Raw genomic sequence first — 18,490 nt, forward strand, 5'->3', positions numbered from 1 at the left:
AAGCATATTGTACTTATTTATTTTTCGTGTTAAGAACACGTCTTTTTTTTTTTCCCCACACAGAAGTTACTGAGGACCTAACATGTCTTTAGGCTTCACCCACTGATCAAACTGGTCCGACGTAAGGAATCCCAGCTTTAGAGCGGCTTCTTTTAACGTTGTCCCTTCTTTGTGTGCAGTTTTGGCAATCTTAGCTGCTTTGTCGTATCCTGTAAGAAAACAAAACGAACAAGTTAGCCATTTGCAGTTGCAGAAGATTTGTTAGAGGTGAGAAAAAAGTGGGACGTTTGGCCTTCGGAGAATTAATTTGCTGGATGCTGCCACTACTGCTTAACTCGCAGTAAACGCACGCCAAACATTTACACCAACTCCTTACTTAAAGTGAAGGTAAATTCTGTTATTCTGCCTTAATGCATTTAGATCAAATGTGACTTTCTCTTTAGGAAAAAAAAGTCCCGTATAGTAATCTTTCGCTTTTCATTATTATTATTAGCAGTCAGATCAGGATGACAGGTACACAGATTCTCCCAATCTCCTCTCTCTTTGACTCTCATCAGAATTATTTTTATAATGCACTGGTATGGCCACTGCAAGCAGGACACATCTTTTTCAACAGTAATAGCAGTTGGTGATGTTAACATAAATTAACTTTTGGCCTGAGCCATGACTTGGTCTCCTAAACACTGTGACAATACGAATAATGTGCGCAAAATAACTTTACTGCAAAATATTTCAGTATAATGTTTTGAGAAGTTTCTGAGCCTTAAACCTACCTATATGTGGGTTCAGTGCTGTTACCAACATCAGAGATTCACTCATAAGTTTGTTGATCCTGTCCGTGTTGGCTTGGATTCCAACTACACAGTTGTCAGTGAAAGAAACACAAACATCTCCAAGAAGTCTTGCAGAGTTTAAAACATTTTTAATCTAACAAAAAAAGAAAGAAATACCAACTATTATATTCTGACACTAATAGCTGTACAGTCTGGCACTTTTGTTCATAACCACTGCCGCGCTTGCAATATCCACTTCCTTATCAGGCTATTTGTAGAAAAGAAGTACAGTAAATAGTACACCCTCCTACTTCAGCAGGGTAAGCTCAGCCACTTCTATTTAAAGGAATTTGTGAGAAGCACTCAATAGCAGAACTCTTGCATAAAGACGACCCAGTATGTATAATCATTTTGTCATAACAGTTCACAAATAACCAAGTAAAAAATCCACAAAGGCATTTGATTCACTATCATTTTCCCCCTCAGGTAATAATCATGAGAGGACATCTAAAAATACAAAGTACAATAATGTCTGGCATTAGTCCTCTACTTTGACAATCCATAACATGCCACTGTTGGTTTGTTTTTTTCTTTTTTTAGAAAGGTGTCTGTTTCTATCAAAATTTATCTTCTGCTAGGTACATCTCTTGGCTGTTCAATATGATTTTTTTTTTTTTCTTCTTCAAAACCAGGTGCTATACACTTAGAAGAAGTATGTTCAGATCAGCAGAAAAAAAATGATTACCCTAAGCAGACACAGTAAGGAAGAGACAAATACTGATTTTATTATAAAATTTCAATTTTCTTTCAATCATTTCTAATAAGCATAACAAAAAAGCCATATCAGTCAGTACAGGCTGTGCAGAAAAGTAACATATGACATGCTGCTTCCTTTGTGCCTCTTACAACAAGACAACAAAAACTCAAAAACTTTCCTTTTATTTCTATTTAGGATCTTTTCTGCAAGCCACCTTAATTCTTTTTAAACTATCACCCCTACCCTAACCTCTATATTATTCCTTCAACATCTTATACACAGTTCTCCACAATCTTCTGATTTGATGCTTTTGTTTATATTCTTTTCCTCAATTTCTCCTCTGTTTATTTTTTCCTTCTTGATTGGTTTTAAGAAAAACAAACAAACAAAAAAGTAGATAGCCCAAAGAAGAAAATAAGAATTAGGACTTGGTGTCAAAACATCCAAATTTCAGTACAAGGTGATTTGTAACACTCAATTAACTTGACTTTTTAAAATTAAACATACAGAAGCAGCAGTATGTGTCTTGATGTGTCCTGCTCACACTGTAGAAGGCAGACATTATTTTAAATATTGAATTTTAAGACTAATCATTTACAATTTTACATGACTCACTCACCAAAAGCATGTAATCCTTTGGTATTCAGCAGGAACAGAAATTAGTAACAGATAGTTGCTAAGGAAAAACAAATCCTCATTTCTAGCTAAAACACCAAATTCTCTCTGGCTTTGGAAAAAATTTTGCCTCAGTTTGTGTTCCTCTCTCCCTACTTCTGTAGACTGATGATAAGCATACATTGTTAAGATAAAAGCTAATCTGCATAAGATAGTTTCACATAAAAAAGACTGCCTGTCAAAATAACAGAGACTTACCATACAAAAGAATAAAATTTGTTCTCACAATTTATTAGCTTCTCTGGTGCTGATATTGACCAAAATATTCACTGAGGTTTTTTCCCATGAGTTATCTGATTGTACCAACAATGATTTCAAAAGTCCTAGGTATTTAAAAAACTCTATGAACTTACCATCATGGGCTTAAAAACATTCAGTTCAAAGTGTCCATTGCTACCTCCTACAGTAACAGCAACATGGTTTCCCATAACTTGGGCTGCCACCATGGTTACAGCTTCACACTGGGTAGGATTCACTTTTCCTGGTTGTGGAAGGGAGAGAAAAAGGTTACCAAAGAAGGAGGAGGAAGGGAAAAAAACAAACAAACAAACAAACAAAAAAACCCAACCAAAAAACCCAAAAGCCGACCCACCAACCAAAAACCAGTAGTTTCCTCATTTACCAAATCCCATTCAACAGAAGATGTTTTATAGGAGATAACACGTCTTACTCATCTGTATCTGTGCTCCACAGAAAAGAAATAATTTCGATAACTGATACTAAATTGACTGTACTAGTCTACTAATTCAGCCAGGATTTTTAAGACAGCTATGGATGCTTCAGCAATCTACTAAGGCTTTTGTGAACTGGATCAAATGTGCATGAGCTAAGCAGGTGTTAATTACCACAGTTCTTAATAGCCAAGAGATTATAACCTGTCTTTACTTGTGCAAGTAGGCATTTCTGGTAAATCATTTCTTAAGTTGACTGAGATTTGGTAAAGTACTACTAATTTGTTAGAATTACTTTGTAATAAAATTAGTACACTATGTTTACTTTGTCAGGAAAAAAACAACAAAAATTAGTGGCCTCCTAACAAGGAAGTTTCATAGTCGATTTCATTTCTAGAAATAATCCTAATAAGAACATTCATTATCTGCTTTTTTTAAAGCCAGATATGCTCACGACCCGCTGCTTTTACAATTTATCATACAGGAAGAATATGCTTAGAATAGTTTTGGATGTGCAATATTCACATACACATACTTTTTTAGGAGAGAGGCAAGGAATGATTACTAATATTATTCCTTCCTTTCTTATCCTACCATACAATGGGATCATTGCAGAAGGGAAAATGTGAGTACATAACACTATTCATGCTAGGAAGTAAAGACAGAAGTCAATTTACATCACAATATTGTTACAATTCGTAGATTAATCATTTAAAGCTTGTTTCAGAAAAGCCTTTACATAACAATTGTAGAGATCTTGCAATTCTAAAAGAAGGTTTTGAGAAGTATGCTTGTATTAATAAAGTCATATGTTTGCAGATGCTACTCTCCCCCACATACTTGCCAACACAGAGCTGTGCAAGCAAGCATTTCTATGAACACAAATTTTGGTAAAATATGGCAGAAGATAAAAACTGACACGAGTGTTGAATCATGGGCTTTCTGACATTTGTGGTGGTGTTTGGTAAGTATCTGTTAAGAGTTAGTGGTTCAAAACAAAAGAAACAGGCAATTTTTCTCCGTATGTTTTCTCTGTACCTGGCATAATGCTGCTTCCTGGTTCATTTTCAGGCAGGATGAGTTCTCCTAGTCCAGAGCGTGGTCCAGAACCCAGGAAACGAATATCATTAGCTATTTTCATCAGACTACATGCCACTGTGTTCATAGCTCCACTGAGTTCAACTAGAGCGTCATGAGCCGCAAGAGCTTCAAACTTATTTGGAGCAGTGACAAAAGGCAAACCTACAGGGAGGTGGGGGAAATATTAAACCTGTGAGGCACTTCCTTGCAGATATAAACCAGATAATCAAACACATAATTAGCTGAATAAAAGTAAGAAAAATTAGTAACGCTGTAAGGTTCTCTCTCTTCTCCACACCTTTCCACACAAACATATTTCTTACAATAGATTAAATTCAATACAAAAAACACAATAAAAGTCACTAAAATACGGAAGAATATGAAATCTGAGCATGTACCCACAAGAAAGGTATAATTTTCAAACTTTCATACTGTGTTGCATACTGAACATTGCTTTGCACCACAATATTTTGTGAATGTCAATAATCTGTTACAAGTTAGCCCAAACTTATGTATTTCTTCCATTAAATCAAGTTAGATTCTTTAGATTGCCAATTGTTGTGATGCTTTCTCTCACTTATGAAAATAGAGGGTTTTGCGGCACAGCGCAGACATCAGGATAAATAAAAAGTAATCACAATGGAATTAGCTACTTAAAGAAAAAAAGATGCATCCAAGTATCAGCACTGGAAGAGAACAACAAACCAGAGAGAACATGTGAAAGCTGATTCAGACCCAGGAGGATGCCTGCAACTGCTGCCAACAGCAAGAGCACAGGATCAATGGAGGCAACAGCTCTGTTTACGTTAATTAAATGCCTGAGATTTAAGGCTAGGTTCCAACACGAAAAACATTTCTTCTGGGCTTTGCCCTGGAAGAAAATTCTCAGCAGAGTTTTATTAGTGGTAATGGACATCACTAAGGATGTGCACAGGGATGCTGACTGTGCGCTGGACTTCTGCCCCACAAAACTACTGGTCTGAGCTTACACTGCCAGTTTTAAGAAGAGTAGCATAACACCTTTGCTAGAGAAATAGCAGAATTTCTACTATGTTTCGCAGTTGCTGCCAAACACGAAATCCCACCCAATTTGCATGGGCTTCTGAATTGCATAGCTGCCTTCTCAGTTGCAGATATCATTCCAATCTTTCCATTTTGCCCTTGCCAATAAAATTCCCCTATAAGAACACGTAGAACTTCCAGTAGTCTGCCATACTTGTTTTAAACTTGTACAATCTGCCCATATGGTACACCTAACAAGCGTTAAGATGGGACAGCTTCCTAACACCACCCATGGCTTCTTCAAGCACCAAAACAAGCCCTGTACTGCTTCGCAGCTGCTGTTGCTTATGACAAGTTACTTCTTGCCTGTCAGGGTACAAGAAAATCTTGACCATCTGTGAGATGGTGAATAATTGATCCATTAAAAAAAAAAATACTGCTGATAAGCAGTTTCAGGTTTTACAGCAAACTTAAGTGAAAGATACATGCATCCATCTTGGGGGCATTTTTAAAACTGATACTGTGACACAGAAGAACTGGTTCACAGGTCAAAAAACTCAGTAGTTCTGTAAACTAAGCTTTAAGATCTATAAAGACAGCATCAAAAATCAGACAGCTAACTTTTACTTTCACATGAAAAAATGTACTGGCTTTGGGAGGTCTTTTTCTTCTTCTTTTGTGCCAAGTCACTGTAGATTAAGCAAGTCAGAGGAGCAGCCATCAAGACAGAAGCTGGACTAATAATAGAAGTTTGAAACTATATCCATCTCCAATAAGCCTTGCTAAGAAAAACGTGGTAATTTCAGTCACTGTCAATGCATCGGGTGTAACTACAAAAATACATTCCAGGAAAAACCCTAAGTATAAGGCATATAAAATACAGCATTAACAAAGTTTCATGTTAAAACACAAAGACAATTTGAGAAGCTTACGAGAAGTATGGAAACTGAAAGATTTAGTTTGAATTTGGGTGCGTGTTACATATATTGCTTTACTGGTAACTCTGAAATATCATTCCTCACCTGTCAGTTCAGCCACTTTAGCAGCAACTTTCTCAGCAAAGCCAATTCTTGTGTTTAATCCTGTACCAACTGCAGTCCCGCCAGCTGCCAGCTGATACACTCTTGGCATGGTTGACTCAATCCTAGCCACACCGTATTTAATTTGTTGCACATAGCCACTGAATTCCTTTGAAAGAAAGGAGGACAAAATAAAGGAACAAAGACAACCACCAAGAATAAGCACCTAGAATTATTTAGGTTTTTAACACAATTGGACTAATTTCTTTAAAAACCTAAAGCCACTGAACTTCGCACAGATGCTAAATCTTACCATGTTCTCATTAAGAGGGAAAATTTACACGTATTAGAAGACTGCTCTCACAGTACGAACAACTTCACATAAACAACCTAACATATAAAAACGTATTCACAATGCATCTTTCTCTTGTCTTTTATCTCAGTTGTGTACTCAGCAGCATCCGAATCCAAGGTAAATCAGCTCTCAGATTAAATTAACGTTCCGAAGGTACAATTAGAGAAACAGATCCTGGGCTTTTTTCACTTAATTTTGGTTAGTAAAAAACCCACCTGTGCATTCTTGGAAAAAAACCATAAATTTTACATGGATTTTCATCCGTTTGGTTTAAGTTAATTCATTACCAGATTAATGTAATATTAGCCATTCTTTACAATATGACAACAAAGATTTCCTATCATATATATATAAACATATATATATACACACACACGATCATATATCAAAGATTTTAATTCAAAATACTTAGTAGCCTTGTGTGTTGGCAAAACCTCTTTTATATAAGCTTACAGATTAGAGACTAATTACCTTCTTCCTTCCAATGTCAGAGTAATAGAAATATCGCATCATGTTATTTGGTAATGGAACAGGATTTAAAAATCATTTATATCTTACTACTGTTAGAAGTAAAACACACCTGGAAAAAACTAAGAAAATTTATGATGCAGTAATTAGACTACAGCATCCAGCAAAATCCAAGATGAAAATACCCTGACTAAGATTCAGCCAGTTTCCTATTATTTCTCTTAAGCTATCAACATAATTTAGGCTTCCTCAAGTTTGCCTCAGGTTCCTCAGATATATTTACAAGACTTTTTCAAACAAATGCATAATTATTTTTTTTTTTTACCTGTCCAAGCGTAAGTGGAACAGCATCTTGTGTATGAGTGCGCCCTATTTTTATGATTTGGGAAAACTCTTTGGATTTTGCTTCGAGTGCATTCTGTAGCTTCTTTAGGCCAGGTAACAACACCTCATTAACCTCCTGGGCAGCAGCAATATGCATTGCCGTTGGGAAAGTGTCATTTGAACTCTGTGAAGGAAGTTCAAGAAATTTATTTACAAGCTTTTCTCACCATTGTTGCTGCAAGATGTACACATATGGCTTTATTCTCTTTATTTTATAAACATGAAGAAACTAAACTAAGAGTAAGCAACTTAGCAGTGTTCCACAAGTCAATCTGCAGGAATAATCAAATCTGCTAAACTCCAGTCCAGCACCTTATTGATAAAGGCCACTTTTTATAACTATACCCACAGAAAGTTAACTACGTGAGTAGACTACTCACAACAACATTGGGACCAAAAAAGAAAAAGACTTGTTAAAGTATGTACGAGAGACAGGTAACAAATGGATGGATGATGTCAAAGCAATTGTAGGTGGCTTTAAAACACCTATGTGTTGCTTTGGTAATGTTAAATCCATTCCCAGGATACTGAGTAAGAACAAAATATCAGGAAGCGATACAACCAAGTCAGTGGCTTAAACTTCCGCTAATCTGAAGAAAATATTAAGAGCAAAGTACAATAAAAACGTCTACCGTGATCTTTGGGGGAAAAAAAATGAAATGGATATTTCATTTACCCATTACAGGACTTCAGACGTTTTATTATTCTTTCTACATGCTTTACGCAATGCATTATGGAGATAACAGTTGTGAGCATCCAACCTTTAGAAACTGGATCTCTATTTAACTTCTTTAAGACTGCCTGTAGTAGCAGCGGTTGTCACCAGGCCACCTCTGCCCGCTACATCATGTATGAATTCATGTCATGAATGAGTTCAAAATTTTTAATCTAAAAAGCTCATACTGTCACTGACTAAGATTTTAAAGTTCATTTAAACTGTAAAACCTGGAAAATTGTTTCCAAAGCTGTGCAAAAAATCCCCCCCCCCTTTTTTTTTTTAAATCTAAACAGTGCTATAAGACAATTCAAAATTCACAATTCCAAAAAAAATACTTTTGACATTAAAGGAAGTATAATGTAAGTATAGCGACCTGGCTTTTGTTAACATGATCATTCGGATGTACTGGGGTTTTGCTCCCCAGTTTGCCCCCCATTATCTCAATGGCTCTATTGCTGATGACTTCATTGACATTCATATTGGTCTGAGTTCCAGAACCAGTCTGCCACACCACCAATGGAAAGTGATCATTTAATTTTCCTTCAGCTACCTATAATGGAAAAAGACAGAGAAAAGTTGTTCTACTGGAACAAAAACAATTAAAAAGCATAAACTTGAGAATTTTCTAGCTATAATTCAAATAATGTTCTCCATTATACTTGTAAATATACATACAATTGTGAATTTATACCAGAATAATTGAGAATTTGATGTAATACCAGATATTAAAAGGGCAAAAAACTTTTGCTATGCTTTTTGAAGATGCTGAATTCTGAAACACAAGAGAAATATAAAATTTGATTTCATGTTCTACAGTCATAGAAATAAAACATTTTTAAAAGGTCTTTTAGGTTGTATCTTGTGTTTCCCAAACAATGCAGATGATTGTGTAAGTCCAAAAACATCCCTCCCCTTCCCAAATTTTAAAGCAATGTGGATTCTAATCCTCCTGGGTAGGACTAGAGGCAGTACGTGCTGGTTCTCCCTGCCACAGTTATTTGTTCAGGTCAGTAAGATCTCCTGGGGAAGGAAAATACCTTAAATAGTTTCTCAAGCAGAGCACATAAGGTGCTTCAGGGTACTGATTCAGTGTTATGTCTCCTTGGGACATGACCATCCTTTGGGTGTCAGAAACATCAGTTTTCAGACAGTGCTTATCTGTTTACAAACTCCTGATCAGCATGGGTGCACTGCTTTCTCCTAGGAAATCAAGTTCAACAGCAGCACAGTTTCATCATGAACACTGATCACAACTATATAACAATTTGAATTAGAGGCATTCAGAAGTCCATTCCTTATGGGAAACAGTCCCCCAGAGAAGGTGTTTTTGCCAAAGGCCATCTGTCATGCAACATGCAGTACATGGTATTTGTATAATTGGATTCTGAAATGTCTCCGGAAATAAGTTTCATACCAGGAAGTTCCAGATCTCTTACACCTGCAGACATCAGATTTTGCATCAACAAAATGAGTCGGCAGATGGTTGCTGGTATCAAACACCTTCTTCCTGTAAGTCCTGCTTTCCCTAATACTGCCCTGGACCTACATGGCTTTATATTGAGAGGTACCTATAAGGGACTTGTGACTGTCTTTACTGTACCTCAAGTGTGACTGAGTATGTTACACATATAAACAAGTAAGAGCATCACATGGACTTAAAAAGATTCACAGGTATTGACTTGCTGATTACCCATGGGAACAAAGTCCTGATCAGCGAAAAATTGCTATACCAACTTACATCTTCTGTAGGTAGGCTATAACAACTACCATCTCAAATCAAAACAGAACAACAGGTACAAATACTGTCCTGTTCGATCTGTATTTTTTTGAGCCTGCCGAACCTTATATGCATTTACAGATTTTTCAAAATGTGTATTTGTGATAGTATCAAAATCTGTGCTCAGAAGTATCACCCCCATGCATATCAGCCTCAGAAAAGTCGAGAACACAAAGCAAAGGATCTGTTGTCACAACTTGGAGGCTAGATAACTATCTCCAGATTATGAAGATACATCAGTCCTCCTGGAATCATGTGTCCTGGTTTTGGCTGGGGTAGAGTTAATTTTCTTCCTAGTAGCTAGTATAGTGTTATGTCTTGGACTCAGTATGAGAAGAATGTTGATAAGAACAACTGAAAACATCAGTGTGTTAAGTAATATTTAGACTAAGTCAAGGATTTTTCAGCTTCTCATGCTCAGCCAGCAAGAAGGCTGGAGGGGCACAAGAAGTTGCGAGGGGACACAGCCAGGACAGCTGACCCAAAGTGGCCAAAAAAACATTCTATATCATGTGATGGCATGCCTAGTATATAAACTGGGGGGATCTGGCCTGGGGGTGGATTGCTGCTCGGGAACTGACCGGGCATTGGTTGGTAAGTAGCGACCAATTGCATTGTGCATCACTTGTTTTGTATATTCCAATTCTTTTATTATTGTTATTGTCATAATATTATTATTATTATCATTATTAGTTTCTTCCTTTCTGTTCTATTAAACTGTTCTTATCTCAACCCATGAGTTTTACCTTTCTCCTTCCGATTGTCTCCCCCATCCCACTGGGGGGCAGTGAGTGAGCGAGCAGCTGTGTGGTGCTTAGTTGCTGGCTGGGGTTAAACCACGACATCATGCTTTTCAGGAAAGGATCTTACGTATTTCCCATATTATACAGGGGCAAAGTTCCCACCTCCGAGAGTAACTTGATTCCTTGCCGTATCTTTCTTTTTCAGTTATATTAGAAAATTATTTTGGAGGTAAGGGAAAGGATAGCGCTGCATGGGTGTTTTTAAAACACAACAAAAAAGCCCCAAACAACTTCCAGAACCCATGAACCTAAACTAAGTAGCATTTAGCCACCAAAACTTCTGATCCACCTGTAACTAGGAGAACCCTAGAAACCACAAGAAGAGACTGCACATATTCTGGAGTTCTCCAGAGCTCTTGGGACTTACGGTGCTACAGCTGGTAGAGAGAGGATAAGGCCTTCTACAAACACTGAAATATTCTGAAGCTAGTCAGAAGAAGAAAGCTCTGTAAAACAATGCTTCTAGATAAATGTATCTATTGATTTACACAAAGCAACACACCTGGTATTACCGTACCTCAAATAATGGTCATTCACAACTCTGTGCACTTTGGTGGCGTTTATCCTGAGAAAGAGATGCCTGCGTGTCACATCGTGTCCTCTTTAGCTATAAAAGTGATACTTTAAGAGCACAGATTTACTAGTAAGCTTAAGTCTGAAGAGCAAATAGACTAGTAACAGAGGAACTTTTCAGACTGCAGATGGTCTTCACGTTACCAAAATGCAATTGCTTAAGAGATTGGAGACTTCCAAAATGAAAAAGCTTTGCTTGGCATGTCAGACTTCACATTAGCTGAATGAACAGACATTCCATTCCCCTCCTAGGTATTTTTATACTGTTCACCTGGTAAGAGTCAACACTATGCAAGTAATGAGTAGTCTTAATAGAGGGGAAAAATTACATTCTTTTTATAATTTAAGTATCAAAATGTATTTGAACATTCTATCATTTCTATAAATGTAAGAAGTAAAATAGTAAAACATTATGTAAAGTAAATTATTTCTAAACCTGAAAAACAAAATTGACTAACAATAAATGCCTTCCTCTGACAACTTGAGAAACGCAAGAGGTGAAAAGCTTAACAAAAATACAATGGCAGTTCTAGTATTTTGAACAGTTTGTTCCTACCTCATTTGCTGCCTTTACAATAGCATTAGCAATCTTTGGGTCGAGACCATAATCTTGATTTACTTCAGCAGCTGCTCTCTTCAAGATGCCAAAAGCCCTTATAACTTGAACCTGAGACACAAGAGTAAGTTTAAATACGTAATTTTTCTTCTCCAAAGGACATTTTAGGAAACTATAGCACAGGTCTAGTTCTAAACCAAACTCCTTCTGAACTTAAGTACAGCAGTAGTCCATCAACCAAACCAAAGAGCAGTCAGATCACATGACCTATGGTCCCATTAACAGAAACATTTATCTAAGCAGTACAGAAAGCAGTACACAGCTCATCCTTTCTTTGTAAGTCCACGTATGCTTTGTGTATCGAAACAGATTATAAGCATTAAAATGAACGGAAAAGGAGAACTGTTTCTATTTCTAAAATAGCCTTTTTGAAGGCAAACTGACACACGTTTCAGCACATAGAAAGCCAGGGCATGACAAAGCGGGTGCACACTAATGCTCTATGCACAGCTACACGTGAAGAAGTAACTTCATATCAACTCAAGCTACACTAAACATCTTCAATAACAAACTACATAAAGCTATAGCAAACAAACTATTCCATTCAGTCTTTTGTCTTCAGAAAAATTAAAGATAGATTTCTATTCATCCCGGTTGTTAAAAAAAGTGAAGCAACACAGTAAAATAATTATTCAAAAGCAACATTCAATTTATTTAAATAAAACAAAAAGTATTTCTAACACAGAACAATATCTTGCCAAGGAATTTTTAACTTTAATTAAAATTCAAAGTTGCTCATACTCCCAGCAAAAGTCTAAGAAGAAGGTATTCGCTCTCAAATCCAAAACATACTTAAAGACAAGAAACGAACAGAGCTTTCAATTACTTACTGGCATTCTTTCTGAAACACCTCCAATCTTGAAGTTCATTGTAGATCTTACAGTCTGGGCACCATAGTATTTGTCGCTTGGGACCTTCAGTTCACCAAAGGTATCATATTCTATCCTAAAAGCCTCTTGAGTGGACTATGGAAAAGGAAAGAAAGGCATTTCAAACATTGGTAAGCAGCACATCCTTTTTGAAAGCAGATACAGCTAAGAAAAAACGTGCAAGAAGGGGGAAAAAAACAGAACAAAGACACGCAGCTAGTCATAGGTATTCTTCTAATTATCTTCAAAGTTAAGACACTTCTCTAGTTTGAGCACCTGTCTCACTAAAAGTCACAACTAATTACATTGCGTAGCCTAGCAGACCCACTGGTGAAAGGGAGCACTGCAAGACTTAAGACCTCGGCTGCCCACTGTACGAAACACGTCATCCTGATGAAAGACTCGGTTTCTTCTTTTCGAAGAATTAGTAACTTATCTTAGAATTTATGGAACTGGTGTTTTATTAAAACCAAACTGAAGAACTAGCACAGTAAGAATTCAGGCAGCATCTGCCCAGTCAACATACATGTAACAGAATCCCTGTTTGAAATCCACACTGCACGAGACATAAAATACTGGAAAGGAGCAACTGACTAATCCAGTACTGAGTTACTGACAATTAATTACCTTCTTAAGCCTAAAACCAGAAACACAGTTGCCCTAGCTGCGCAATACAAAGAAACTGCATCTAGGTATATTTTGTGCAATATTTTCGTAAGGCAGTATTTCTGTATCACATATACACCTAGCATTTATTATTATCTAACACAGCCAGAGGTAAGTTAATTTTAGCTGACGTACACCAACTAAAAAGTAATTTTTTTACTTTTTGTGAAACAACCCATTCATTTGTGATGATGTGATCACATTCACATACAGCTCTACAAAGATTATGGGAGTGGACAGGAAACAGGAGCAGTTTACTCTTGCTCTCCCCACGCCTTGGTCAGCAAAGTCCCATTTTCTGTGAGAAAGGTGTTCATCCTTCCCCAGAAGAGGAGATTACCTTCTTGCAGAGTCTTCAGGAAGGGGAAGAAGTCTTTTGTAATTCTTAATCATAGATAGAGTAAAACAATCCCAGCTCCATAGGTAGGGTATATACATACAGAATGCTGGGCTCTGACCTAACCATGACCCTCAGGGGTGAGTCCTTGGGCAAGCTCTATCAGAGCATCAAGTCAGTGTTGCAGTGCCGTGAAAGAAGAAAATCAAATGTTAGGAACTATTAAGAAAAGCAGAGGATACAAAAAGAAACACTGCTGTGCCACCACGGTTCATCTACACTCTGAAGTCCTTGTGCAGATTTGGTTCTTTCATCCCCAAAAAGCGTATTATTGGAAACAGTTCAAAGGCAGGCAATAAAGTTGATGAAAGGTAAGGAACAGATTTCTTAAGACAACCAACTTTCTTGTTCAGAAAAGAGACAACTTGGGGATTGAAGGAAAACTGAGGTCAATAAAAGCATCAGTAGAAGGGTGATGGGTATTAGCTGCTCACTGTCTCTTCCAAGAAACAGGAACCGTAACATTAGGCTAGCAGGAGTCAGGATCAAAGCAAGTAAAAGGAAGCAGCTCTTCACACAAGTAGCAGACTGATGAAACTCCTTGCCAGCTGATGCTGCAGATGCAAGAAGCCCACACGAGTTGAGGGAAAGCAAGATAAGCACTCAGAAGAAAGATCTAAATTGGGTTATCATACAAACCACAGACTCAGGAAATCCTCTGATGTGAAAATGAAGAGCCTGGGTCAGAATAAGAGGAAAGCATGATATATGTTTGCACAGTTCTTACTCTTCCCTAGGTGTCCACTTCTGAAGGCAGACCGTTCCTCTCTTTTCTTGGTCCGTTTTACTTGCTCCTTGCTTGGTGGGTCTCGGTCTTCTTGGACAGGAGCACAGCTGGGTATTGGGCAGAACAGCCTCTTCAGCAACACTGACTCTGCAGCAGCCTGCCCAGGTCTGCATCACCATGGATGGCAAGCTGCAGGCGGTGGTGGCAGGCAGGGGTTGTTCCAGCCTTTTCACTGTCCTAAGCAGCATTCCCAGCCAGGTGGAGATGCTCTGCCATCAGGTACTCCAGCAGTCACGTACCAGAGACACCAGCCCCGCTTGCTTAGGGCGCTCTTGCAGAGTCGGTGGTGCGTGTGACCCAAAAGAAACTGCAGCCCAGCCCACAAACAGTAAGGGTTAGCTCTCGCATTGCTGTCCTGCTCCCCACACCTTGTGTTTTGGCTGATCCTCTTCCAGACACTGACCCCATAAGAATACAAAGCTTAGTGTGGACCAGTATGCCACCCTTATGTTCTTTAATCCTCTTTATCCAATTTTAGTCACTTAGCGTTCATTTACATGCTAACAAGAAACAGAACATAGTCAACACTTCTTTAGCATCTTACTACCAAAAAAATAGGGATGCTTGTGGGTCTTACTGTACACGTGCACATATTAATATTCCAACAGTAGGGATCATTGATGCACGATCTTTGAAATCCCTGCTTTTAGTATTTGGATGCCTTGAGTAGGCAGACAATGTCAAGCTTTCCCTAGAGCTGGATAAGCAGAACCAATTCATTTCCAAGCTCAGCTCTTGATCTCATCAGTGGTTCAATCACTGAAAGTATCCACACTCAAACAATATCAAAAAGTTAAACTACCTGTAACCTTTTAGACAAAAAAGCTAGCAGTTGCACAATTGATTCCTCAAACTTACATAATTCCAATGTCAACAATGATGAAACAAAGATAAATAGGATCAGTGCCTCCTCGTACAAGTACCTTTTAACAACAAAATCCTACTATTAAAGAAAAACTACACTCCTAGCCAATTCCACGTTACACACATTCACAAGCTCCAGTGAAGTTAATGGGGTAAGGTGCTTTAAGCTGAATGTCATTTGATGATTAATAGAGTAACAAGTGACATTAGGTAAAAAAGCAAAGTGATATTTTTCATACATACTAAACTAAACTTCAACATTACCTTCAGACTAACGTAGCAGCCTACAGAAGTCACTGCCTGAATTTTTATGTGAAAACCCTGCTTCCCTCACTCCTTAGACAGAACTCACCCTCTTGAGTAGCTTTCTGAGCCAAAGATCCCAGTTCCCCTACCTAAAGCGCTTTCTGCAGTCACTCCCTGACCTAGGGAACCTGCTGTAAAATGACACAAGAGCAGCACACTTGCGCCAACCCTCTACTCCCCCACCAGTGGGCCACAGAAGCCAAAAGGAGACCTAGCAACTCTGCCACAGGCTACGGCAAACTCCTATGCTCACTTAGTTTCCATCATAGCCACAGCAAGTCTCAACTCAGAACTACTATTCCTCACCTTTACAAAACAAATCTATATATATATATTTTTTTTTTTTTAAGAGAGGCCTGACAAAGTGCACTCTGCCCTCCAAAATCCCAAGAACCCATAGTCCAAAGCTTACATAGTTAGGCAAATATAACTGTACTTTTGCCTTGTTGCAGGGAACTAATCAGCTAGAACTGATTGCACCACAACACGCTGGAGAGATTCACAGGGCAGAACTGCTGCAATAATGCTTCCCGTGGAAAATTACATTCTGATTTAAGGATGCAGCAACTTTTGGATATAAGTATTTCAATTCAAAGAATCATCATTTTTAGCACGGCAAAACCAAACTTTCAAGGCCAGCAGAAAATGGAATTTGTGTTCAACTGCTCTCCTTTACCAGATGAAGAACGTTTCCATTTTTAAACATCATTTCTCCTTTATAATATCAGTTGAGTCACAAATTCTGAAATTTACTCTTTAGAAACTAAAACCAAGTACTTCACAACATTCAGCTGAAGAAGGACCATTATGACCACAACTCCATTTAAAACATCTTGTGCAATTTAGCTCTTAAGTTAAGGCAACACAATAGTCATACCGTAGGACAACATGCACGTTTGGTTGTGTCTACGTGACGTGTTCCAAAGCAACTCTTGCTGCTGAAAAATCTCTACATACATCAAAAAGTGGTGGTGGGGGGGGTTATATTTAAATACTGGTTGGTACATTTTTTGGTGGTCGCCTTGGAATAAAAACATATAAAGTTTTCCTGTAAAAATTCAACAGCTGCTTGAGTTGCAAATTCATTGAGGGACATTTTGCTATAACTATGGCTGTTGTTTAAACCCAAGCAATTAATAACGCCTATTTACAGGACAGGTCATATTTCTGACCAGCAAAGATCAAAACACATGTTTTTTGTAAGATTGCAGCCTTTCATAAATACCGGGTCTTCAGCAAGTAAATGAAGGCCATGACCTATAATGTCTTTCTTGGATGATGACAAACAGAAAAATGAAAGAGGGAACCATCTGACAGACCAATGGTTTGAGTTACGTAGTCTGCTCCGACACCAGTTTTCTTATACAGGTACGTTTCATTCACCATGCAGTTTATTCACTCACTGGGAAGCCTGTTCTTTTAAATGCTGTTTTCTACACCTTAGTTTCACAGATTGGAAACCGTCCTAGTGAAATTTACTAACTACTTTAGTAAACGAATGAATTAATAGAATCCTAGACACCCCACTTTCTGCGGAAATTCTTCTGGCAGTCTAAATTACCTCCCCGTTTTAAGGAGCGAACTTACAGAGACGTGCCTGCGACTGAGGCTTCCGTGCAACACCCCAGCTGTTCGTACTGAGGTTCAGAGTGCCTAATTCAAACAGCATTTTCGTTTCTGCCTTGAGCCACGTGCAATAAACAAGTTCCACTCACGTTTCAGCCTGACAGCCAACTGACCGCGCTTGAACAACTGAGGATGCCCGCTAGAATTCACAGGCAGTTCTCAGCTGAAAGCCCCCTAGTTTTCAGGCAGCCCCAAAGATTTTCCACAGAGCCCCACTTCTGCGAGGACACAGCTTTGTCTTATCTGTACCTCAACGGCTCTAAGAAAGGACCTGAAATTTCTGTGGAAGAAGCTGCTGCATGCCGCAGCTCTGTCACAGCAGGTCCTGCAGCAACACCTTTCCCGCCTACCCGGTCGGATGCCACCCCTCCCCTCCGCGGCCATGCCGAGGCAGCTGACGGCCGTGCTCACGACGCCAATCTCCATCCCCCGGGCAGCGCACCGGGACAGCCGGCCGCCGCGAACGCCCACCAGCCCGTCCCTGGGACCAAACACCGCCTCGGGGCTCCAAAACCGGCTGCGCCAGCGCTGCCCAGCGGGAAACCAGCCGGGCCCCGGCCCTCACCGCGCACTCCGCCGCCGGGCGGGGACGGGCCCCGGCGGCTTCCCCGGCGGAAGAGGGGAAAGAGCCGCGGAAGCTCGGCAGGGGATGGCGGGGTTAGGGCTGAAGCCCCCGGTGCCCGCCGTTCCCTCAGGCAGCGCGCGCGCCCGCTCCCCGGCCTCTCTCCCCTCCGGTGGCGGACGGAGGGGCGCGAGCGCCGGCGGGCGCAAGGGGGAGGAGTCACGTCGGCAGCGGCTGGCTGTGGCAGTTAGAGGTCACCGCTCCCCCCCCCCCCCCCCCCGCCCCCGTCGGGGTGCTCACCATGGCGGAGCGCAGCGGCGGGCTCCAGCGGGCGGCGCAGGGGGGCGGATGACGGGCGAGGAAGCCGGCGGAGCAGCCGAGGCGGCGGCAGGCGCGGAGTGAGCGGTGCATGGTGACGGCGGCGGGGAGTTACCGCCCGGGGCGGGGGGGGGGGGCCGGCCGCAGGGAGGGGAGAGAGAGACAGAGAGAGCGAGAGCGCGGGCCCACCCCGGACGAACGTCAAGGCGGTAAGGGCGTCCATCACCGTAGCGGCTCCTCCGCGCCAATCGGCTGCTGCCGGCGAACCGCCGAGGCGGCGGGGGCGGGACCAGGCGGCGGCGCCTGCGCAGCGGCCGGGCTGAGCCCCGCCCCTCGCGCCCTTCCCGCCCCCAGGCGGTCTGAGGAAAAGCCGGACCCCCCGGGCGAAGGCCCTGGAACAGCAACTGCCAGAGGAGGGAGAGAA

The 18,490-nt window shown here is 40.2% G+C and overlaps 1 protein-coding gene across 2 annotated transcripts; it reads right to left on the reverse strand.

The window, feature by feature from the left end:
- Window positions 1-40: 40 nt before the first annotated feature.
- On the reverse strand, window positions 41-18,202 carry FH (fumarate hydratase). 2 transcript variants are annotated; one of them, XM_052787580.1, is made up of 10 exons: window positions 18,049-18,202; window positions 12,502-12,636; window positions 11,612-11,722; window positions 8,276-8,452; window positions 7,126-7,308; window positions 5,981-6,146; window positions 3,915-4,118; window positions 2,559-2,686; window positions 774-927; window positions 41-209 (listed from the first exon to the last, which is right to left on the reverse strand). In XM_052787580.1, the coding sequence occupies exons 1-10, from the start codon at window positions 18,157-18,159 to the stop codon at window positions 67-69; spliced, it is 1,512 nt and encodes a 503-aa protein (XP_052643540.1). In that variant the 5' UTR covers window positions 18,160-18,202; the 3' UTR covers window positions 41-66. The 2 variants fall into 2 exon arrangements, with proteins under 2 accessions (XP_052643540.1, XP_052643541.1); XM_052787581.1 differs by lacking the exon at window positions 18,049-18,202 and adding an exon at window positions 14,331-14,465.
- Between the last annotated feature and the right edge of the window lie 288 nt (window positions 18,203-18,490).

The sequence above is a fragment of the Harpia harpyja genome, chromosome 5, assembly GCF_026419915.1.
Source record: "Harpia harpyja isolate bHarHar1 chromosome 5, bHarHar1 primary haplotype, whole genome shotgun sequence".
Lineage (NCBI taxonomy): Eukaryota > Metazoa > Chordata > Aves > Accipitriformes > Accipitridae > Harpia > Harpia harpyja.

Excerpts from the sequence above, each read along its gene's own strand:
- FH (XM_052787580.1), bottom strand. The coding sequence starts at position 18,159 with ATGCACCGCTCACTCCGCGCCTGCCGCCGCCTCGGCTGCTCCGCCGGC. Across the intron at positions 12,637-18,048 it reads CGCCGCTGCGCTCCGCCATG|TCCACTCAAGAGGCTTTTAG; the intron begins GTGAGCACCCCG and ends CCTTTTCCATAG. Across the intron at positions 4,119-5,980 it reads TAAAGTGGCTGAACTGACAG|GTTTGCCTTTTGTCACTGCT; the intron begins GTGAGGAATGAT and ends ACCTCCCTGTAG.